Source organism: Anabrus simplex, chromosome X (genome assembly GCF_040414725.1).
Source record: "Anabrus simplex isolate iqAnaSimp1 chromosome X, ASM4041472v1, whole genome shotgun sequence".
In the NCBI taxonomy this organism is placed as follows: domain Eukaryota; kingdom Metazoa; phylum Arthropoda; class Insecta; order Orthoptera; family Tettigoniidae; genus Anabrus; species Anabrus simplex.
In genome coordinates, this window is record NC_090279.1 from 81275691 (window position 1) to 81301653 (window position 25963).

At 41.9% G+C, this 25963-nt stretch overlaps 1 protein-coding gene across 1 annotated transcript; it reads left to right on the forward strand.

The window, feature by feature from the left end:
* Positions 1 to 257: 257 nt before the first annotated feature.
* Positions 258 to 24411, forward strand: LOC137503300 (zinc finger protein 37A-like). Its single transcript, XM_068230849.1, has 3 exons — positions 258 to 441; positions 526 to 1052; positions 24175 to 24411. Exons 1-3 carry the CDS (start codon positions 258 to 260, stop codon positions 24409 to 24411), a joined length of 948 nt encoding a protein of 315 aa, XP_068086950.1.
* Positions 24412 to 25963: the final 1552 nt, after the last annotated feature.

A 25963-nucleotide genomic window follows, 5' to 3' on the forward strand; every position in this document is an offset into this window, starting at 1 on the left:
TGCTGACAGGGGACACGCGATTGCATACAGGTGCGATTACAAACGAATGCTCAGTATCTCATAAAAATTTCAGGAAAAGGCCGGACGTTATGTGGTCTCACACAGGCGAGAAGCCATACCGCTGCAATGTCTGTAGCAAATCATTCATACAGAAAGGCAATCTATCCGATCATGTGCGGACCCATACAGGAGAGAGGCCATACAGTTGCGGTGTGTGTGGCAAATCCTTCATAAATAAAGGCAAACTATCGGATCATATGCGGACCCATACAGGAGAGAAGCTATACAACTGCCATGTCTGTAGCAAATCATTCATACAAAAAGGCAATCTATCCGATCATGTGCGGACCCATACAGGTGAGAGGCCATACAGATGTGGTGTCTGTGGCAAATCCTTCATACAGAAAGGCAGTCTAACCAAACATATTCGGACCCATGCAGGTGAGAAGCCAATCAGCTGCGGTGTCTGTGGCAAATCCTTGATAAATAAAGGCAAACTATCTGATCATATGCGGACCCATACAGGCGAGAAGCCATACAGCTGCCATGTCTGTAGCAAATCATTCATAGTGAAAGCCAGTCTAACCAAACATATGCGGACCCATACAGGTGAGAAGCCATACAGATGCGGTGTCTGTGGCAAATCATTCATAAAGAAAGGCAAACTAACCGATCATATGCGGACCCATACAGGAGAGAAACCATACAGCTGCCATGTCTGTAGCAAATCCTTCATACAGAAAGGCACACTAACCGAACATTTGCGGACCCATACAGGCGAGAAGCCTTACAGCTGCCATGTCTGTAGCAAATCATTCATACAGAAAAGCAAACTAACCGATCATACGCGGACCCATACAGGCGAGAAGCCTTACAGCTGCAATGTCTGTAGCAGATCATTCAGTCTGAAAGGCAGTCTAAGCGCTCATATGCGGATCCATACAGGTGAGAGGCCATACAGTTGCAATATCTGCGGCAAATCATTCAGGAAGAAAGGCAGTCTGACCGAACATATGCGGACCCATACAGGTGAGAAGCCATACAGGTGCAATGTCTGTGGCAAATTATTCAGGAAGAAAGGCAATCTAACCGATCATATGCGGACACATACTGCGAGAAGCCATACAGTTGCAATGTCTGTAGCAAATCATTTATACTGAAAGGTATTCTAACGGGTCATATACGGACCTATACAGGCGAGAGGCCATACAGCTGCAATGTCTGTAGAAAAGCATTCTAATCGGTCATATGCAGACCCATACAGGCGAGAAGCCATAGAGCTGCAATGTCTGTGCCAAATCATTCATAATGAGAAGCAAACTAACCGATCATCTGCGGACCAATAGACGTGTTAAGCCATACAGTTGCAATGTCTGTGGCAAATCATTCATGAAGAAAGGCAGTCTGACCGATCGTATGCGTACCCATACAGGCGTGAAGCCAAACAGTTGCAATGTTTGTGGCAAATCATTCATCCTGAACAGCACACTAACTGTTAATATGCGGACACACACAGACAGGAAGTCATACTGATGCAAAGTCTGTGGCAAATCATTCAGCCGGAAAGACACTCTATTTCATCTTATGTGGATCCATACAGACGAGACTTTCTGTGGCGAATCCTTTAGCAGGGAAGACAACCATGCTATTCACATGCGTTCTCACACGGGCGAAAAAAGCCTTACTCTTGCAATGTCTGTGACAAGTTATTCGGCAGTTAATCCGTCCATGCTATTCACGTGCGGACACACATAGATGAGAAGCAATAATGCTGCAATGTCTGTGGCAAGTAATTCAGCAGTAAATCCGTCCAAGCAAGTCACAGACGGACACACACAGTTGAGAGGCCATACTCCTGCAACGTCTGTGGGAATTCCTTCAGCCAGAAAGTCCATCTATGCAGGTCACATGCGTACCCTCACAGGCGATATATCACACTGTTGCAATGTGTTCGGCAAATCATTAATCCAGAAACGCGAGTTAGGAGATCACATGCGGACACACTTAGGCGAGAAGCCATATTGCTGCAATATCTGTGGCATATTCTTCAGCATCAAAGTCAGCCTAGTAGTTCATATGCTGACTGGCACAGGCAAGAAGCCAATCTCATCCAATGTTTGAATCAGGGTATTCAGCAGGTGATCCCACCTAGCACGTCGTATGCGGACTCACACGGGTGTAAGGCGCACTGCCGCAATATCTGTTGCAAATCCCTCATCCAGAAAACCGACCTACCAGTTCACATGCGGACTCACACAGGCCAGAAGCTATACTGGTGTTATGTCTGTGACAAATATACAGCCAAGAAGGTCCCTTTAACATTTCAGATCAGAACACACACGAGTGCTCTGTTTTGCGATAAAATGTTAAGAGAATCATTTAAGTTAACCACGCACATGTAAACCACACTGGTGAAATGCCGCACTCCACCGTGTTTCTTGGCAAATCGTTCGCACGCAGCACCACGCTGTCGGTTCACACGGGCGATATGGCGCACGAGTGTCACGTCACGTCGTGATTAAGCCGCACGTGATTTAATAACAATGTTATTTTGCTTAACGTCCCACTAACTACTACACAAGTGTCCGGAGTTCCACAAGACCTCCAATTCCGGAGATGTAGCAAGGCGTATGCGATCGCACACAGCAGAGAAGTAGTAAGCTCTTCAGCTAGAACAGCACCTTTTCTGCGACCTCATAACATACATCGGGGAGCGGTCCATCCTTTTGTACCATTTTCACTGAGAGAAAATCTTCAGGTAACTTAATGCTAGGTCCGTGTACGAAAAGAGCAAAGGTAATTTCATGAATTATCTCCTCATCAACCACAGATATATACAACCGCTTGTTCTCTACCATGGACGACCCTTTTTATGTTTTCGGACCAAAGTAGAAGTGTGCTCATCAACAAACGTTTGGGAGCCGTCCAGGACGAGGATAAGAATTAATTCGGATGAACACAGAAGGATCCTATGACAAAGAAAACTGGTAAAAGACTAGAAGCGCATGAAAGAAGTATTCAGACTTATGAATAAACAATTCAAGGGAATTAGCAAGTGCCGAATCAAGTCATAATACGACGCAATTTAAGAAATTGTTGCTGAAACCTGAGCATATCTCTGCTCCCGTTTCCTATATGTCGTGTTTTCTTTTCATTATGAGTAGACCAGTAGCTCAAAACTGTACATGCTCCCTCGGCACTTGTACGATAGTATTGTTTCTGTTAGCCGGTTCTGAATGCAAATTGAAAGTTCTACTTCAGTGCCCATAGCTATTCATGAATGTCACGTAATTCTCGAGGGGCGTCTTTAAGTAGGGACTCGTATGTTGACAGCTGCAGTATATTTTTCTCCATTTTAGTTTACCTGGGGGCAGTTAATTGGCCTCTCTCTTTTCTCTAACGGGGCCACAAGGAAGTTACTAAATATCTCTTATATCTCAACGTTGCAAGTGTTGAAGAGACATAGTGAGTAATGAACCCTTTTCGTCATGTCAAACTGGTGTTTACCTGTTCCAGGTCTTCAGCATGAATTGTTAACTCTTGTATCTCAGGGGGTGTTAATGGCTCTTCGTCACTTCCAGACATGACTATTGGGGTATCAAGGAAGGCCTATATAAATTAAAAGCCTACATAATCTATTTTATTCAATAAAAGACAATGAAAAATGATGGCGGGTTTGTTAACAAATATGGCCATAAACAGTGTTCTGCGGTCAGTGATATTAATATAACGCTGCGGCTGGACGATTTCGAGTTGAAATTAATATCCACAACAAAAAACTCTGAAGGGTATTCACAGAAAACCAGTTTATGGTTAACTAGAAAACAACATGAGATTCAATCTGCTCAGCTCCATAAACAACTGTGCGTTATGCATCCGATTTCTCGATCGTCTAAATATGAGGAAGTGTTTTCGATACCTTTTTAATTTAGGCCATCCACTGACTGTCCATCAGCATAGGACGAGATACCTGGACCCTCAATGGAATCTGAGAAATGTCGAAATGTACATCACTGAGCTATCATGGTCACCCACTATATTAATGTTTAAGGTTGAGGACCAAAGTGACCTATCGTTGAAGTTAATTGAATGTGCGTGATGACCACAGTGACCCTCCAAAACAAGTGGACTTCAAGTGCCAGTGAATAATAGCGTAAAATTATACAACATAAAATAGTGTTATTTGACTGAATGATGTTTCATGAACCGAAATAACAGGTTGAAGTCAGTGATTGGAATAAATTCATGAAAACCTGTGAAAAGAAATTCTGTTAACATTTAGTTATAACCTTCAGTCAGAACCCAAAATAAACTCAACTCATGTGTAACCCTTACATATTTTAGGTCACGGAGTTCAACTGCATCCACTTATAGTCCTGCTAAAATATAAACACACAAAATATTACAACTCCTTTATGAACAACATGGCAAAAAAATCATGGGTATCCCATGGACTAATGGCAGGGTGCTACTACACCCTATGGAATACTATGTGGTACTGACTCATTGTGTCAAACAAGAATACTCACCTGTCATCTAGGAGCAGTTGGCTAGCTACGTAATTTCACGATCCTAGCATGGGCGAGCAATCCCAAGAATCCCTTCCATGCACTTCAACCACCATCCTGCTTTCCACTGAAGGACACGCCATCGGCAGTTCTTAACACCTAGCTGCACTATGAATATATCAAGAAATGGAAATCTTAATATCTAAGGACAACCTTCTGAAACCAAAGTAATTATTTAAACGCTCAGTGGCAATACGAACTATGACTGTGTTATGGAAACATCGAAACTAGAATACATAGTCAAGTGTTCGGGAATGTTACTGAGAATCCACTCTTGTCATTTGCCTATGCAGTAGAATTGAAATTCAAATTACTCCCCATTTATTGTAACATCAATAATGTTGTAACACGGGCCTCTATTTCCTAAGAGGTTCCGCCGCATATAAATGTGAACACCTGTTATCTCGTCAAACAGGTTTATACCTGCCGCTCTCCACTGGCTTACACAAGTGAGCAAACAGCTCTCGCCACGGATGGCCTTTTACTACAGCACAAATCTTCGTCCAAATCCTTGTATTATCACAATATATCGGTCAACAATATTGCCATCACGAATAATTTCAAGTCTAATGGGATCTGTAGAATTTGATATGCATTTCACTGGTACTAATGGAGTAATTGGATGAACAAAGAATCCCTCTGGATATACGAACCTGTTCTGTGTTCAAACCATGGACATTACCATATTTCAAAACACTCTGTCCTGATTTTTCCCTCGAGCATTTTTACAAAGAAACCTCGGCATTATCTACACCATTACCTCTGGAGTATCTACTAGGAGCATGTCTCACAAACTGAGTCGCATGGTTTCATAACAACATGGACAAATAGAACTTATCTACCACGGACAGTTATTGACAGTTACGAAGTTTCTCACTTCACTTGGAAATACAATGGTCCAGACGCATATGACACTGACTTCAACATAGACCCCAAACCTCAATACACCGAACCCCGAGCTATCACCTCCTGACAAATGTATCGCAGACTGACACTTCACAAAAAAGCATACCACATGGATGGTAACTATTACTCAATCCATTACTTATTAATATTATTATTATTATTATTATTATTATTATTATTATTATTATTATTATTATTTCAAAATATTTTGCCCCACTAAGGAGCGCGATTGTACTTATTTTGCAGATGGTTGTGCTTTCTTCTCTTGCCAGAGTTTCTTCCCTCTTTGTTCTTTATCATCTGTTCTTCCTTCTGTGTAACTGTGTACTCATCTTGGGTTCTCAGCAAAATGATGTTTGTTCACCAACGTTCTAAAGCTAGGCGTGTCCCATATAATTTCATCTGGAATGTTGATTTCTTGAAGGTCCTTTTCAATTTCGATTATCCAGTTATTCTGACTTTTAGCGAGGAGGCATTATTAAATTTTTTAGTGAGTCTTTCATCATGTATTCTTTGAATATGGCAATCAAACTTCAATCACCTTTTCCAAAGATTGTATCTGATATTTTCTCAATGTGTTGATATAATTACGGAGACCTCCTATTCATCCACACTCCTATGCATACTGGGCCATGGTTTCCCTGAGGACTTCCCAATCTTGTTTTTCGATCATTTTAGATACTGATCTTTCTCGACTGATTAAGGTTTATGACGTGTGTAATGTTTGAGGCTTAATTACGGTGTTATAATGCTTTAATATAGCGTTGCTTGATACTGATATTTTGTCGTACTTTTCCATGTGATTCTATGGCCTACTTGTAATATATAAATCTTTCTCTGTTTTCCTCATGATTTAATGCAGATTGTTGGATGATTTCCCCAAGTATTTGAAATTATTTACCTGAGTAATTTTGCGAAACTGAGTTACCAGATTTTGTTTGTGTAATTATCGAGTAGATCCTCCCATGTATTGGGGTTTCTTATATGAGTTTTAGATTCGTTTTAGATGCAATGGCACGAAGTTTTCCAGGGACTGAATTCGTTCCTGCCTATTGTTGGATAAAATAATGAGACCTTTTGTGAAGGCCGAACATTTGATATGAATTTTATGATTAACTAGCTTCACGGAAAGTGTCTTGAGGCAACGTCAGATGCTAAATATCTTAGTTATACTGCTGAGATAGATTAAAATCGAACTCTCCCCTGTCTTCAACTTATTAGCGTTATGAAATCAATTAATGTTATTAGTATGAGATAATATTCGTAAATATTATTTGTTTTAGTGATGTAGCCACACGCCAAATAAATAAATAAATATTGTAATTACTGACATGTACAAATTAGAAGTTGACCAGAACTTTCCAATTTGCATACACAACTGATTCTACGTCTGTGGACATAAAATCTCACAAATTAACATACTTAAAATTCCTCTCAATTTCACTGCTATACTGCAAACATGTTCCTCATTACGTCTGAACAAATTTTATGAGAAATGCACTCAATCTAACGTCCCACCCTTAAAAAAATATGAATAAATGTCGGTTATAACACAGTGACACTTCTACCATACGCAAGCATCGTAAATTTCTACTTGTGTCTTTTCAGCACAAAAATTAATAGCTGAAACTGTGATAAACTTCCACTAAAATATTACAAGGTCAAATCAGACCTACACATAGCAAAATACACCATGCTACGTTGTAGAAGTTACTATAAAAATAATTTCGTGTGGCTATTTCTAGCCGAGTGCAGCCCTTGTAAGGCAGACCCTCCGATGAGTGTGGGCGGCATCTGCCACGTGTAGGGAACTGTGTGTTATTGTGTTATGTGTGGTGTGTGAGATGCAGGGATATTTGGGACAGCACAGACACCCAGCCCCCGGGCCATTGGAATTAATCAATGAAGGTTAAAATCCCCGACCCGGCCGGGAATCGAACCCGGGGCCCTCTCAACCGAAGGACAGTACGCTGACCATTCAGCCAACGAGTAGGACTGTAGAATTTACTGAAATACACAGACTATATTTAGCTCTTATCAGCTCCCATTTTCTGCTCAACTTCGTCCTCTGGATGTACAGGTTTACTGGTTTATGTTACGCAAGTTTTCATAATAATATTTTGCACTTTGATTATTTTATTTCTATTATTCACTTAATTTTAAGAATCTGAAAGACAACACAAAATATATAGCCTTGCAATTTACTGGACACTCTAATAATATGCATTCAGGAAAGTCGCATAGACTAGAATCTTCGCCGTCCAAAAATCAAGGTCATGTGTTTAGTGATTGAACACCCTCAGTGCTATCCAACATCCAGATCATCTCCCGTGATGACATTGAGACTCTCACAGTAGAGCTCAATCAATAAGCCACCAGGTACTGTATTTAGATTTGTGGAGCCTTCCAGCATCAACATGTGAATTTTGTGGTTGGTGACATCAAGAGTCATAATACAACATGGGGCTACCCAGGTACCGAAGAAAGAGGAGAAGCTGGCGTAGAATTGACAGATTCGTGCAATCTATTTCTACAACATGATAACAAACTTCCAGTATCATTCAACAGTGCAAGATGGAGGATGGATATTATCCAGATATTAAATTACAGTATCTGCGTAAGCAAACACATATCTCGGTTTTCAGCGAAATTAGTGGGGCAAACAATCCCTCATCGTCCTGTTATATGCCAGATATATGCTGCAATCTGATCGCAGACAGTTCCTTTTCATACATACATCTTCATTACAGACTTTTATGCCTTTCATCGTTCAGTCTGCGACTCTCTGTGAATTTACAAAACGCCACCACAAAATTATGTTTGCAACTAGTTCTTTGGCCTCGTCTTAGTTCAATACATCTTACCTTTAAATCGTTAGAATCTGAGTGCCTTTTCGAAGATGATATCATTTTAAGAAGGATGATTGGGGGAAATGTATTATTTCACTGCACGAGAACATTCTGAATATGGAGCATTTTCCTTAATGTGATGATTATATAAATATCGTGAAATTTTTCTCGTATCTCAATTCGCTGACGGTGAACACTATATACAAAAACTATTGAAATATTGAGAAAATATCGTGATCTCTTTGACAACGATCATTTGAGATCCGATACCGTCCAAGCTGGGGAATATTTCTTAAAAGTGATACCTAATAACAGGAGCGATTGGGGACACTGCTCTAAGGAAGGATAGCCAGAAAGGCTGGAGGTTTCTTAAACGTCTGAGTTGTAACCAACCAGTTACAGAGGGTCGTGCGAATGTTACAGCTAAACAGATTGCCCACCAGCTCGTGGAAAATGGTAAACCTCACCAACAGACTTCAAAATGTTACGGTCAGAAGAATTAGAGTCTAGTCATCTTATGCGGCTTTTCTGTATGGCAGCCATTGGCAGTTGTAAGAGAGAGGGGACACACGACATCAAGTAACAGCAGATTATCCACGAACCTACTACGCTGTCGTAGCATGGGGAGAGGTGTTACTCCCACGTGCTGCGTCCCAGGTGGCGTGTAGGGGGTTCTTACCTGGCTTTCCAGTCGACGTGAGCGAAATAATATAGCTCTCGCGGACCAAACACACAGATCTCTGTGCGTGGAAGACGAGACCAAGGGATGCTGAATTTTGAACCAAATTACTTGTGCTTAGTTCCACTATCCTTGTGATTAGTACCACAAACTGAGGAATACCATGGGTCTGTTAGAGGATCACCCATCACTATGACGGAGGCTAACCCTTTGCCTAGATTCGGTTACAGGATCCCAGGGAGATAAAAGAAGCTAACGTCGCTCGGGTGTTTCAGCATCTGGTTGTGGAAACATGGGTGTGCGTTCCGAGGAACTCCACCGGATAGTACGAGTCCCATAGATTTGTACAACTATATGACGAACACAATGGGTTGCGTTCCAAGGAACATCTGAAGTCTAGGATTTATCTGTCATTAGTACCCACTATGTGAGGAAAACAACGGGATGGTACGGGTCCCTCAGATTTGCACAACTATGTGACGAACACCATGGGATTGCGTTCCGAGGAACAGCACGGGTCTGGGATTTTCCTGACATTCTTACCCACTATGTGGGGAAGACCACGGGATAGAACGGGTCCCTGAGACTTCTGAAACTATGTGACGAACAGCATGGGTCTGGGATGTACCTGTGATAAGTACGCACTGTCAGGAACACCACAGTATAGTACGGGTCCCTGTGATTAGTTCTCACTCTGTGAGGAACACCATGGGATAGGACGGGTCCCTGTGATTAGTTCCCACTCTGTGAGGAACACCACGGGATAGTACGGGTCCCTGACACTTGTACAACTATGTGACGAACACCATGGGCTCGCGTTCTCAGGATCACCACTGGTCTGTGTTTTACTTGTCATTAGTACGCACTATATGAGGAACACCAGTACAGGTCCCTGTGATTAGTACCAATATGTGATGAACACCATGGGATAGTACGGGTCCCTCTGATTAGCAACACAATGTGAGGAATACCATGGGATGGTACGGGTCCCCGTAATTAGTTCGCACTCTGTGATGAACATTACGGGATACTACGGATCCCTGTGAATAGTACAAATGTGTGAGGAGCACCACGGTATAATACGGCTCCCTATTATTAGTACCGCTATATGAGGAACACCAGGGTATAGTATGGGTCCCTGTGATTAGTACCACTATGAGAGGAACACCACGGGATAGTACGGGTCCCTGAGATTTGAACAACTATGTGAGGAAGACCATGTGCTTCGTTCCGAGGAGCACCACGGTATAGTACGGGTTCCTGTGATTAGTTACGCTATGTGATGAACATCATGGGTCCGCGTTGCATGGAACACCACTGGTCTAGGATTCACCTGAAATTAGTACCCACTATGTGAGGAACACCACCGGATAATACGGGTCCGTGTGATTAGTACCACTATGTGATGAATTCCAGGGGTTTGCGTTTTGAGGAAAACCACAGGTCTGCCGTTTACCTGTCATTAGTACCACAATATGAGGAACACCATGGGTCCGCGTTGCATATAACACCACTGGTCTAGGATTTACCTGAAATTAGTACCCACTATGTGAGGGACACCATATGCTTCGTTCCGAGGAGCACGACGGTATAGTACGGGTCCCTGTGATTAGTTACGTTTTGTGAGGAACATCATGGGTCCGCGTTGCATGTAACACCACTGGTCTAGGATTTACCTGTGATTAGTACCCACTTTGTGAGGAACACCCCTGTATAGTTCGTGTCACTGAGATTTGTACAACTATGTGAGGAACACCATGGGTTTTCATTCCGAGGAAAACCCCGGGATAGAACGGGTCCCTGTGATTAGTACCCACTTTGTGAGGAACACCCCTGTATAGTTCGTGTCACTGAGATTTGTACAACTATGTGATGAATACCATGGGTTTGTGTTCCTAGGAAAACCAAGGGTCTCGTGTTCTCCTGTCATTAGTACCACAATGTGAGGAACACCATGGAGAATCACGGGTCTGGGATTTACCTGGCATTAGTACCCACTATGTGACGAACACTACGCGATAGTACGAGTCCCTGAGATTTGTACAACTATGTGACGATCACCGTGGGTTCGCGTTCCCAGGAACACCATGGGTCTGGGGGTCACCTGTCATTAGTACCCACTATATGAGGAACACCACGGGATTGTACGGGCTCCTGTGATTAGTACCACTATGTGATGAACACAATGGGTTTGTGTTTCGAGGAACACCACGGGTCTGGGGTTTACCTGTCATTCGTACAACTATGTGAACAACACGACGGATAGTACTGTTCCCTGAGATTTGTACAACTGTGTGAGGTACATTTTGGGTTTGCCTCCGAGGAACACTACGGGTCTGGGTTTTACTTCTCATTAATGCCCATTATGTGAGGAACACCACGTGTGTGGGTTTTACCTCTCATTAGTACCACAGTGTGAGGAACACCGCGGAATAATACGGGTCCCGGTGATTAGTACCAACTATGTGGGTAACACCACGGTATAGTACGGGTCACTGTGATTACTATTCAATATGTCAAGGAATACCGCGGGTAGAACGGGTCCCTGGGAATAGTACCCACTATGTGGGGAACACTATGGGTTTGAGTTGCCTATGGGTTGCGCCCTTTTGTGTGGAACACCGAATGTTTACGTTATTTTCTAGAAATACCGTTCTCACAACATAAGGTAAATGTCAAGAGTGTTAGCACGACCAGGGATAAAATAAGCAAAAGGACGACTTACGAATTATCCCAACAGAAGGCCGTCGCTGATTGAGGAAGCTCTGGACACAAGAGGCCTAGCGAATCAACTAAAATAAGCTTAATTAACTAATTGGCTGAAATAATAACTCAAATTAAATTGATCAAACAAAATTTAATTAGGTAAATAATTTAAGAATCTTCGACCTCAAAACTAATTTTTTTAAAAATCAATTACCACTGCACAATGAACGTGAACACCTTTCAGAATAATTAATCAAGGATATCAATTGAAAATAAATTATTTTAACACTAACTCAAATTGCCAGGAGGCAGAAAATCTTTTTGAACAATAAACAAACGTAGATCAATAGAAGATTAAAATCTTAAGACAACTATTACTGAATGAAAGCTGAAATTTCCTTAATGAATTTCTCGGTTACTCCAGGGCTGCATTAAAATTAAATTAAATCCACCAAAAAGCATAACTTCAGTTAACACCATGAAATCATCCGAAACATGGACATAAATCCATAAATAGGATAAATAACCCTAATATTCTCCAAGGTACGGTAGCTTAAACCAAATGAGTTAATCAAACTCATCAGAAAAACCTTCCATATGCACGAAGATCCACACCAAAAATCAGCTGAAAATCAAGTTACCAACAATAATTCGATACTCAAATGTCAAATTCAACACAGCATGGCCACGGTATGTTTTCATTCTGTTACACAGAGTGTAACAGATGACGAGCACCGAAATCAAAACAAGCACTTGAAGTACCGAGGAAGTCATTAGAAGCCCTACATTAAAGGCACAATGTTTCTCTATTAGTAGCCCGACATTTGATTGAAAATATTATAATAATAAACATAACTTGTTTTGTGCACAAAACCTTAATTAACTAAAGTAAAGAAGATAAACAAATGCCATAATGACCATTACAACTTGAAGCCCGAAAATATTACCATATTACAAGATTATTATGAGGACCTGTTTTAGGAAGTCAATTTCTTTTAAAACCACATGCAGAATTTCAATTTTGAGGTTAAATATCTCCGCGTATTAACACTATTAACTAATCCATTCCTTGGTAGCTTAGTTCAGTACAGAAGATGGATGCAACTTACTTACGAGGTCGAAGGAAACAAGATATATTAAATATTCTAAAAGGATAACCAAATGTTCAGGCCTATCGCCTAGATGGACAATCCATCATCCAGGGTCTAATTTCTCAACCCTCTCCTCTTCTTGCATCATGATTTTCTACTCTTCTTAAGGCAAAATCAGCAGAGAATAGGTTCCAGCGTCTTCAGGTTAAGAAGCAAAAATCAGAACAACTGCTATCTGCATTGTCGACTGACTACGACTGAGAAAGCTTCACTTCTAGCGCCCAGATAGCAGCACAACTTAGCTACCTCGCTGCTTAAATTCCAAGTCGACCGCTAGATAGCACACCATCACCAATTAGAGAAAGTCCATGGAATCCTGAAGTTTGAATACACGGTGGGCCAGACAAGAAAATGGACACATAATCAATATGCATCGTATCATCGCGAAGATTAATTTTAAATCCATTACACCGTGGTTCTTCTTTACTAGCGATAGGTACCTTTATGAGGGGCCATTCACCTAGATTTTCGACCTCTTTAGACACAAAGCATAATCGATTCAAGGATGTGCTTTGGAAGCAGCTCCTAAGTCAGTATATACCATTGTTATAAGTTAGCTTCTGGATAGGTGCGCCATTTCGGAGCGGATCCGCTGATTGTTTTAAGTTCATAATAATTGTTCATCGTCGTGTTTTTATTTGTATTCGTAGGATTGATTATTGGAATTCTTCTTAATGTTTAATATTCGAGTTGGATCCGCTGATTATCTTGGTTTCGTATTAGTCCGTTCATTATTCACAATCAAGATATGAATTCCGGTCAGAGGTTGAATATTTGGACATTTAAATTGTTTTTACATTTCGTATCATTAGGGGCCAAGGAGCTAGATGCTAAGCCTCTTTAAATAATAATCATCATCACATCACGAAGATATGGAGTATACTTGGCTAATTGTTACTCACGTTGCAGTTCCGTCATGAGGAAGGTAATCACTATACAGCTCAGGAGATTTCTGGGTGTGACTGTTGTATGTTGAGTGCAGATTGAAGTATGTATAGATGGCCGAGTAGTAAACAGTCCTCCCTCTGTTATACATAACGGAAAGGCGAGGTAAGCTGAGCCACAGCTTGTAGGAACACGTCATTCCACTCGACGGACACAAGCGTTACCATATTCCCACTTTCACGGCAGTTTCATTTTGCTACATCTTCAGAACTACACCAACAAAGTGTTTTATGTTTCCTTTCAGGTAAATTTCTTGCCGCTTCGGATTGCTCTTCCATTTACTGGATGCCACACCTTCAGTACTCTACCGACCTTCATACGGACCGGATTCCTGGGAATGCCCCGCTCAGTTTCCGGTGGGCCATAGGCAACTACTAACGATATTCGACCACGGCATACAGCCAGGACACCGGCCGTGAAAAGCTGAACCGAGAGTCTCAAAGAGATCAGGAAGCTCTGGAGCCTAAGGAGCAGGCAGTGGTGAAGTGACTGCCCGCATCACCAAGGACATCTTAAAATATCTTCCTTCCAACATATTGACACAAAACTCTACATTCTCTTGGTTTCTTGCCTGTAGCTCCACATCTCCCTTGCTAGTGTCCTGGCCAGGCATAGTTCACCATCTTTCGGGTCCCAACGTGTACGCTCTGGATGCGCCTCAACTCGCAATGAGAACGAGACGCCCCGGGAATGCGGAGCCACACAGCAGCGCGGTCCATACTTCCCTCGGTCCGCACGAGGCGGGACCTTCACTTTCATTGCGTCTTTAGGTTTAGTGTCAACCCAATGACTCGCGCACATGTTAGACTCCTTGGTCCGTGTTTCAAGACGGGTCGTGAAATTACCCGAAGCTTTTGCGCCGCTGACGCGAGTCTAAAAGATTCTTTTGTCCGAGGCATCCCCAAACCAACAGCTGAGCGGGGCCGGAGCCGGGCCGGAAGTCCGTCGTCCATGCCACGCGCCCTCGCTTCTTAGGGGCCGGACGCCTGCCCCGAAGGGCGGCGAATCAACTCCGCGCGCGCACACACACACCGTCGAGCCGTCGGCCGGAACACTGGGGGTCTGTCCGACGAACACGCCTTGCGACGCGGACGAACAGGCTACACACCCAGGCCTTAGACCGACACCCAACGGGTCGCGACGTCCAACGAGGGGAGAAGTGCGGCCCACCGACCTCCCCACCACTACCCGGCCGAGTAGAAACCCGTTACCACCCTGACGCCGGATTGCTCCGTGCAGGGGGACAGACCCATCTGGCCAAAGCAGGGGAAGAGGCGCGGATAAGGCTTGAATCTCCCCGGTTGAGGTATTTTCGGGCTTCTCACGTTTACCCCCGAACGGTTTCACGTACTCTTGAACTCTGTCTTCAAAGTTCTTTTCAACTTTCCCTCGCGGTACTTGTTCGCTATCGGTCTCGTGGTCTTATTTAGCCATAGATGGAGTTTACCACCCACTTACGGCTACATTCTCAAGCAACCCCACTCTAAGGAGATATCCTCCCGGAAGCCGCAGCGGTCTCTACGGGCCTGGAACCCTCTGCGGAGCGTGGCCCCATTCAAGAAGGACTTGAACTCGCCGCAGGTTCCCTGTTAAGTGGACCCTCCCAAACATCACATTTCCCGGCAGGGTGAACCTGCGAGATTCGGTGCTGGGCTCTTCCCTGTTCGCTCGCCGCTACTAAGGGAATCCTTGTTAGTTTCTTTTCCTCCGCTTAATAATATGCTTAAATTCAGCGGGTAGTCTCACCTGCTCTGAGGTCGTGTTTGGCTTGTGCGTGTCGCACAAAATGTTCGGTCGCTGCACACACAACACACACTTTCGAGCTTGGTCGCGGGGCAAGGGCGGCGAACCGGCGCCAGCAGACACAAAGACGCTGCGCGGACCAACCCTCCCGTCTCACACACACTCAGTGGTGGTGTCGACCGGTCCAGCTCCACCGGGGTGAAGCTCTTTTCAGGAGACGCGGCGGCGGCCGTGGCCGCACGAACCGCGACGCTCCCACCCTTCGAACACAATGTCGCGTTCAGTTTTAGCAACCGACCCTCAGCCAGGCGTGGTCGGGGAACGGAATCCATCGAAATGGTGCCTTAAATGAAGACATACAATTTTGACACAAAGTAGAGGCCCATTTCAACCAGGACCGATGTTCCTATCATAAGGGTATTGCTGACTTAATTTGACGATAAAGATCAGGGGGCTTGATAACCTATTATCATTGTCACTGAGCTGGCTGCGGTTGGAGTTCTGGCCACGGAATTCGGGAGTTATACGAAGTACGTCCAGAAAGTAAGTTCCGTTTGGTAATAAAACTAAATTGTGTACAGATACAGAAAAAATATGAATTGCACAAAATTCTACAACTCTTAAACTACTTTTCCCCGTAACTGCCGAAATTTTACAGGCATTTGTCATAGCGGGGCACACGTTTTTGTATACCTTCTTCATAGAAGTTTGGCGCCGGTGTCTTCAACCAGTTGGAAACAGCACTAATTGTAAACCTGCGGTTTTCCCGGATCTTGTCATCAATTGCGTGAACCAGTTCTTCTGTAACCAAAGATGGACGCCCACTTCGTTCTTCATCGTGCACGTCACTACGTCCTTCATTGAACTGTCGGACCCACCTTCTCACCATTGAATAACTCATCGCATTTTGTCCGTAAACGTCGCAAATTTGCCGATAAATTTCAATTGGTTTCACTTTCCTAGCATTCAGAAAACGAATCACAGACCTAATTTCACAAGCGGCGGGATTTTCAATCAACACCGACATTGTAAACTAGCACAACAAAGCGTACGTGGCTGACAGCGATCTCAAAATGGCACACGCTTCTTCTCCTTGATACAGAGCGTCTACCGTGCATGTGCGGACCTGCGATCGCAGCGCAGCACCGGAGATAAATTGAAACGGAACTTACTTTCTGGACGTGCCTCGTAAAATGAAGACATCCTCTGGTTCGGATTCCACATTACACTAGAAACCCTTGGTCGTGATCAAGGTATATATGTTCATGAAAGACAGGAAGTTTCCTTGCAGAAGAGACTAATTCATCTTGGTGTTGCTTTATTCCCAGTTGTCCAGAGACTTCTTCGGTTACATGGTAAATTGACTATACTATATGATATTGGTCTGGATGGAAAAGATATACGAACCGTTGCCAACCTGTATTAACATCAGTTCGCATCTCTTAAGGTTGATAACACCAACGCCTGTGCTATTGAAATAAAGCAAGGGATGAGGCAAGGCTCTGTTATAACTCCACTCCTCTTCAATAACTTCTATGAAAGGGTGCTTTTCTGATATCAGTATTGTTAAAGGAATCGTGAAAAATAATCTGCCATATGCGGATGATACCCTTCGGTTTGCAATAAGTGCTGAAGGTCCACAGATATTAGCGAACTGTGTGATCAAACAGAGTTGTGCGTTTAAACACGAAAAATACTAACTTAATGATCGTAAGAAAACATGTCATTCAACCTATAAAGTTGAGAGTATTGTTGGGAGATCAGAAGAATGCACATGCCCGGTGAGGTACGGGGCGAAGGGGTTTTCACCAGAAGAGCCCGTGACGCAATGGTTACCATAGTAACTCCGCTACTACCCAGGCGACTTTACATTATCTTCTACTAGTAGCTCTTCGCTCTTGTTAGTTGTAATCCAGCAAACTGCAAAGTGTGAGTCAATGTTTTCGTGTAGCAGATAAGAGCAGATAAGAGCCGATCTGTCTAGGAAGAACAGGAAGTTCGTGCTTGCAGACCACATTCCACATTCGTGCATTCTTCTCATCTCCACACAGTAGCTGGCACATCCCTAAAGCAAGTCCAGTACTTTAGGTCTCTCACCTGCGTACTTGATCACAGCTTGAGCAGTCCTGTTGAAACTGGGTCCCAAAGACTGCCTTCAAGAGAATTATTTAAATCCTCTGTAACAGGGACTTCATTTTCTCCGTCCATGTTTACTTCGGTGTTGTGTATCTCCTGCCTTACTTAATGTTTTTGAGGCCTGAACACCATCCTTTGAGATGTGGGGCTACAGTACTCCGAGCTGGAGTTCACGTACAATATCATTCGAAATTTTGAGGTAGTGCAGTGGTTTATACGTTTAGAGAATTATAAGTTAAAACCAAATCCATCAAAAACCCAGATCCATCCTTTTCACGTGAGGAATGAAGAAGCATCTTGAAACTTGCAGGTCAAGTAGATGGGAGAGCTACTGGAACACAGTGATACACCTATGTACCTGTGACCACACTTTGCAGGTATCACTGCGCCAACTCCGAGGCAAAACTCCTCTCTCACGATGCTTTGACATGATCAGGCAGGGCTGCTCACCCAGCTCGCCTGAAACTTGCGAAACTTGAGTAGAAGTTGCTCCGTAACTACGGAGAGCCCTGGACGACGTGGAAACCTTCAAAGAGAGTGCGAATTGCGACAACGTAAAGAATAACATCCACCTGATACTAGTGCTCATATCTGGCACTATGCAGCACCACTGTAATATGTATTATCTCTCTTGTAATTTTACTGTATTATGCGACTGACACAAATAAATAAATGACCTCCTTCAGTTTATCTCAAAGATATACTTTAAGGAAAGAGGTGTAGGAGAAGAAGGAGAAAATCTTGGCTACGGACTGTACGAGAATGGTATGGACTCGGTACCCCAACTTGCTGAGGACAAGGGTCAGATCGCCCCGATGACAGCCGACATATGATAAGGATATTGTAGAAGAAGAACTAGAAGATGAATCATTGCTAGATTTATATTGTGAATATATCTGTACAACGTAGAATGCAATAAGCCTGAATTATTCCGCCTCGTGTGGCTTAAATACTGTTTTAATAATAGACATGTCACTGCTGAATGTTTCATACGGCACAGCGACACACGGCGCACCTCCGTCTCGGAATCTAAGAGAAACAGTGCTTCGCGATGGCGAGGTGGAACATGAACCACGTTTCATAGCTAAGTCTAATTCACGGACTAAATTGTTCGACGTTCTAATATAGATAAAATATGAGGATCAAGAAGTATTTAATGAGCAAATGTACAAAGTTCAGTATGATAAATATATGATGCACAGTATTGTAGTACCAGTATATAGTACCGGTAATATACAGCGTTTCCTTCATCATTACGCGCTTACAATGGTCCTAAAAGCAATCAATTTTCCGTTAAATGCACATTAAAACAGTAACTAATGTGAATATTTATAAAATGATTAATGAAATTTAAAAACAGTTCAAAATAGTTATTCTATGTATACGTAATCCAGTTGCAAAAGTAGTCTAAGTAAGTGGACCAACTTGAATAATTATAAAATGAGTAATAAAATCTCAGAAGAGCCCAAGATCGGTATTATGTGTATAGTAACAGACTTGGTCTATTCCAGTTTAAAATTTTACTTCAAATTTAAGTTTTAAAAAATTATTTTAGAAACATTTGCGACTTTCTCTTATAATGTGACCCTGCTTTGAGAACAATAATGTAATGTTTCCGTGTGAAAGACCTTACATTGTGGAGTGCATTGTTAATTTAATCACTTGACTCGCGATTCGGAATATAAAGAGTCTCGGCTCCCTAATTACAATTTTTAAATCAGCGCTACTGATCCTTTCAATCAATTGTCAAGGAGACGGATCTACTAGTTTCTACATCAGGGGAAGAGCTGTTTGTTCTACAAATTCACTTTTTTGTAGACTATTCTCGAAATTTACAAGTTCCTGGCCTATCCTGGCACAACCTACATTTAACAAAATGAAACAGTACTCACTGCCCTAACTGCTCAACAATCTAATTGCCTGAAAATGAAGTGAATGATGTTAACTGTAACAGGGGTAACAAGTGCCCATTCTACCTGGCTTTTAATAAAAGCAAAAGGTAAAGTTACTGGCCGAAAATCAAAATGGTAAGGAGGCGAACACATTCACTACTTGATACTTACATGAAATTCGTAAGACTCTATTTGGGCTTTTGGCCCGACGTTAGAGAAGTGACTATATGGAGAAAATATTTAATTACAGAAATGCTAGGTGGATTTTAACGGTTACAAAATCATGGTCACCTCAATGTCAACTTGAGAGGGAATACATGAGAGTTACTCACTCTCTATTCCCTGATTATGGTTAAGTTCTTTTGACTTGTTTGAATTTTACATTTGAAGTTTGAAATATACGTTTGACAAAATAAAAGTTACATTGCTAACGGTTTGAAACTTTCCTCTCAAGCTAGCTCTCAAAAATATCACATAGTTAAGACGAAACTGCCATTATCTCGAGCTTGTGGACCTCCAGAAGATGGACGTACACGCTCTAGACTGGAGCGGTCACAAAGGACATCATGGCTCATCAGCCCTCGGCTTTTATAGCGGAGAGGAAAATCCAGAAAATTATGGACCAAGGCCCTGACAAACCCCGAATTCGTATTGGTTAATTTAATAAATATCAGAAAATTTTTGATTGGTCGATAAATAAACATACAACATTTTTCAGCGGCCAACACTTTAAGCGTGTGGGAAGAGATAGCAGTGTTGATAACCTTTGAACATCTAAACCAAACACTAAATATTCCAGTTTAGGAAACCTTAACGCACAAAAATTATCCTGAATTTGAATAGTTCATCTTCACCCCACAGGGCACAACATAAGTCGATAGTAGTGACATATGTCGAGAAACGTTCACACTATTTCCAAAATGGGTTTCAGATTTCATGATCTTCATGGACTTCTACAAGTCACTAGTTTTAAATGCACGAGTCGGGCATACCTCTGGTACAGTAACCATGGCATGGATCTGTTATGTTCTACCACACCAGTGGGTGCGAGATGTGTCGTACATGTGGATTTGACTCTTGTTTGCGATCTGATGCTCTTCCCGAGGCCAAGCCTACGTGATAGAATGTACCGGTAATCCCTATTGCGTGTTGGTAGTGTTGCGTAAATATGAAGAGGAAAATTCTGCGACAAACACAAACACCCAGTCCCCGAGCGTGAACCAAGACCAATTACAATATTATAAGACCTGAATGCATACAGTAGCGGCTCGGGATCAGTTCCGCCAGTGGGGCCCGATATAGAGTTTTCGGCCATGGAAATGGGATTGCGGCAGGTATTTCTGAAGCACGGGTATCTATACCGTACCACAAAAACTCCAAAGGAGAGTACGTATAGCGAAATATATCGGCCTAAAAATATACACTAAATAGTTAATAATGAAGAAATGGAAGTGAACTCACCAAATGGCACATTACTTATACAGTGGTTGAGCACTGGCTTAAATTTCAATGACTCTGTTGTTGAAGTTGGGCATTTTACCGGTGTTCTCCTAATGAATTGAACAAACAGTGAGTGAATTCAGTCTGCTTTGAAACTTCGCTCTGATTTCGCTGCTGAAACTGGCGTAGTTAGTGCAATTTGTAGAGTTTTGTGTTCCTCAGAGAACGATTCTTCGGAGGAATGCTTCATGAAGATTGTGAACGAATCACAGGCAGAAGGAAATATCCTTAAATTATAATTGCCATAAATCACTGAAAGTTCATTTCTCAATTTATCTTGGTAGATAAATGAAATGAAACTTAATGAAAAAGTATTGACTAAATTCGTTGGGAAAATTTCTCCGAACGTAGCAAACTTTTGGGAACAAATTTTCGAAACTACTTAATGTATAAGACTGTGGCAATCGGTCTATCACTTGGTTGATCCCTATATCCCACACTTCGTGGGCATCTACAAAGATTTAAACCAGAACTGTGTTTAGAGATTTTTGTTGCTGGAGTAGAACATTCATCATCATCTATCCGATACCTTTCATTATTCTCTTATTTCTGAAACAGCTGATTCAGAATGTTGTAGTGCATTGGGTATGGTAACTGCTTTGGCACTCTGCATCGCAATCGTGTTATGCAAAATAAATATATTTTATAGTCTCAAAGAAGGATTCCAGAAAAAAATATTCTGAATTGTTAAAGTAATATTTTAAACCAAAACTCTCCCTTATTGTTACATCATCCCAACCATATTCGTTCTCAATCCTCTCAAAACATTACAATAAATGTGATTTCTTTTAAGACCATACGGCATGTAGTTGAATTGAAATAGTCCAAAAGGGTTGATTACGGCCGAGATTTCTTTATCTTCATCTGCTAAGCATGTCTGCGATGGTTACCACACACACACACCAGTTTAAACTGCCAATGCCCACACAATGTACGAAATTGATCTATGTATTTCATTTTAGATTATGTTAGCTACATTACTAAAAACAAAGCAAAACTAAAAATCTAGAGGAAAAGTGTTCCACAAAAAAAAAAAGAAATACAGGGATGCCACCTGTAGATTACATTGGTCAGTATAGTTACAGTTTGCAGCCTGCTGGTAGCCTACTTTCAATTGCGAAGACAGCTGCTGCTCCTAACTCATATTGGACTGTCGCGGCTGCTGGGCCGGTTTAGATCCTTGGTAAGGGTCAAAGGCTACGAGGTAAGCAAATCGCGTAGGAATTGATCACAGTTTAAGTCCGAACCTTAGAGGTGTCCCCTTGCTTGGTGCTGTGACGGCTGTAATAGGAAACCACAGCTTCATCCACTGCAAGATCACTTGAACCGATTCCCTCAAATTGCTGCCCTAAGTTTTGATTAAGAAATTTGAAGTATCTTTGTACCTTGCTAAGTTCGTATGTTTTCCAGATGCGTTTTGCCAGTCAAAAATAGTACAGTGATATAAAACCTTATGCCATCTGAATTTATGTCTAACATATGGTTCCTGTGCACAACGTATATTTTTGACATTTTCACAATGAGATTCTTCTTCTGCAATGAACTGTAACTCAAAACACTGAACTGGAGACAGTCGCGGTCCGTCATATTCTGAAGGTTCCTCATGCCCGTCCCTCACCCAATCGGAAAATAAAATTCTCCTCCGTAGCTGCCCACAACTTGTTGTATTTTTCCTTAGAAGGTGCTCGTTTATTTGCCCCAGAAAAACCAGGCGCCTGCTTCATTTCATTAGAAGGTACCGGCGTACCATCATCTGCTGATATATTTATTTCCACTGTCAATCTGAACATTCTACCGGGAAGGGGATTGAGATCGACAGAATTAATTGCCTCACCGCCACTTCTCTCATCTGTAATATACCTGTCATTTTGTAGAAACATAGTAATATCATCTATAGATCTATAGATCATCCAACATTTCTAGTACCTCATCCAATGTCAGACTGAAAAGGGAGAGAAAACATGAAGTGAATATCAGATATTATTCACAACTGAAACTGGACAAAAGTGCCTACTTTATGTGACCAATGACACATATAGGTAACATCATGCCTTTCATGTCAAAAACACATGTTTAAATTATAATATTATGCTTAAGAATGTATCACTTTCATTTCTGACCCTTTAAGCAATATACAAGCATAAACTGCAAAATATAATTACATTTTATCACACGCTTTCCATGCCATAATAACGCGCAGTTGCAGTTGCTTCTCCTCTTCAATCCAGTCTGTTACCTCTTGTACTTGAGCGTGAGCTGGCTGACCAGTGCAGGTTGCGAATTTAAAATGTTCCATTTCAAATTCGAAGACCTTTCTTTGAGTACTTCCAAAAGGCAGAGAAGTTCAAACAGGAAATTTGATTAATATTAGGTCTCACCTGTAGGTGACATTGGGCTTTGACAGATTAAGAAAGGATTTCAGCTTCGTCATTCCACAAAGAGAAATGCATTTTTCTGAATGATTCCTTTTTGATAACTCGTTGAGAACTTGCTTCACAATTTGTTACTCCAAATGTAATGTAGACTAATAGACCGCCTCAATCTTGATTCGCAGTGTAGCTTTTTCCTTCACTTTTGAAGGGAATTCGACGATGCACACTTTCTAGGTCAGCGGGATGGGCTTTAAAGGTTGATACAGTCACTGGGTTCTTAACCAAAATTTCCGAGCTATGAATCTCTGTGGAGCATGGTAAGAATTATGAAATGAAAAATCGTGTACCTGTTGTTTGAAACCGACATAAATCTGTAGCTCTCAAGGTTATCACTCCCTTCACCAAAAGCAATAAGATACGTAAGAGACTAACATCATCACCCTAAATCGAATTGGTGAGGGGAGATCGATTTGGCTAAATTTGATGAGAGGGAGAGATAAAATGTTATACACCCAGCACTTGTTCAGCATGTGTAGCCAGTAGGCCAAGGTGTGAATATAAAAGGCAGATTAGAGCAGAAGTAGGGTGAAGCAGTTATGTACAGTTAAAAGGTTGGTACAGAATAGGATGGCATCAAACCAGTCTATGGACTGATGACTCAAACAAAAACAACAACAAATGTAGAAGGACATAGCAGGCTTGTTGGCACATGTGTTGAAATGTACAGGTGACAATTTTGAGAAATTATGGAGGACTCCATCCCAAGGGTTTGGTGAGTGCCCGGACCCTACCCATCCAGACCAGTGGTCTTGTCATTAGCCAGACTAGTGGTTTCGTCACTAGGCATACCCCTGGTCTTGTCACTATTCAGACCAGTGGTCTTGTCACTAGGAAGACCAGTGGTCTTGTCACTATCCAGACCAGTGGTCTTTTCACTAGCCATACCAGTGGTGATGTAACGTAAGGTACTAGAATCCTGAGGGCAGCTTCGCGGCTTTAAACTTGTGGTATGCCCCCACCCCCGTCCCCAAGCCGCCTTGGTGAGCAGTCATCCCTAAGATTTTCTCACCAGCCGGACCTAACCCATCCAGCCAAATGGTCTTGTAAAGATTCCTAAGTTGGCAGCCTTGTTTTGCCACTGTTCGAGCCACGCCATATTATACCTGTTCGTGAATGGTGGAAATGTAGATGTGTTTACACATAACCATCTTAATATATTCATTGGGCTGTATAAAATAAACCCATTCATCTTGTTGTTGTAAATTATCCTGTGCCTTTCGTCGGAAGGAAGATGTTCGGGATCTCCTTAAGTGTTCTTCACACAACATTGATCAAGGATGCCATTCAACCTACCAGTAAATATTGGCTTTTGAATTTTGCACAAGTTGCTTCATAAATTGTGTTTCTCCAGATGGCATATCATCTCAGTTCTTGTATGAATGGTATGTAGTTGGAGCAGAATGAGTGTTGTCCTTTAGTAAGTTTGCAACAAGGTAAGAAGCTAAACCACGGCTTATAATTTACTTTTGTTATACTGAGTAGCGCTGCATTAAGGGCTCATTTGTTCATAGGCTGTCTGAGCTTGGCTCCTTACTCATTGCATTTCCCCCATATTATTCTCTTGGAATCCTGAAAGTTAACTGTGAATTATCCTGTTTTAGAAAACAAGACGGCAAGAAGTGGGTACTTTAGGTGTGTTTCAACTTTTGTTGTAATTTTCATAATGAATTGATTATAATTTTTACGTTAACTTTGTTTAATTAATGAATTAACCTTTCCCGCAGTATCATAAATGTGTTTGGAATAAAGAAATGGGTATAAACAAATTAACCTAAATTAATATGACATGCGTTGCGAGATTTTAGAAGTCTACTCAATAATCTCGTATGGTAAAATACAATCAATCATGAAGTTTATGTCTTAACTTACTTTTCCATATCCTCGTCTACGGACTCAGTGCCACAAACAAGAAAAATCATGAAGGTTTCTAATATACATGTAATATGTATCACTCAAATGTCCTCGTTTTCCATATCATACCAATATTATATGTTATTTACATGTAACAATACTTAACATTTTTATATGTAAAAACTCTCCCTTCGGCAAACTCGTGCCAGTGTACATGCTTCATAGAGATTTTGAGAAGAGGTGAAGCTCGTTATTTAATGAAACCGATCTCCGCTGGCAATAGTTCCCCTATACATGACAGCTTACACTGATAAAACAGAAGGATCATGGTGGATCAGAGCTATCCACGGGCTTTTGTCTCTTTGTGTCTCTGCTCGTCTGATAGCGATCACATGATTTCATTGGTACAAATTGAAACATACAAAGCTCGGAGTTTCTATGGCATGGTGTAGCTGGTCTGAGCGCAGTTGCTGTTGCTGTATCAAAATGGACAGCAATGCTGAGAGACATGTTAATTAGCAAAGTAGAGATGAGACCCTGGTTATGGCAGCTTTCCAATAAAGGCATGTAGAGAAGTGTAAAAACACCCTTAACAGTTCGTTGGA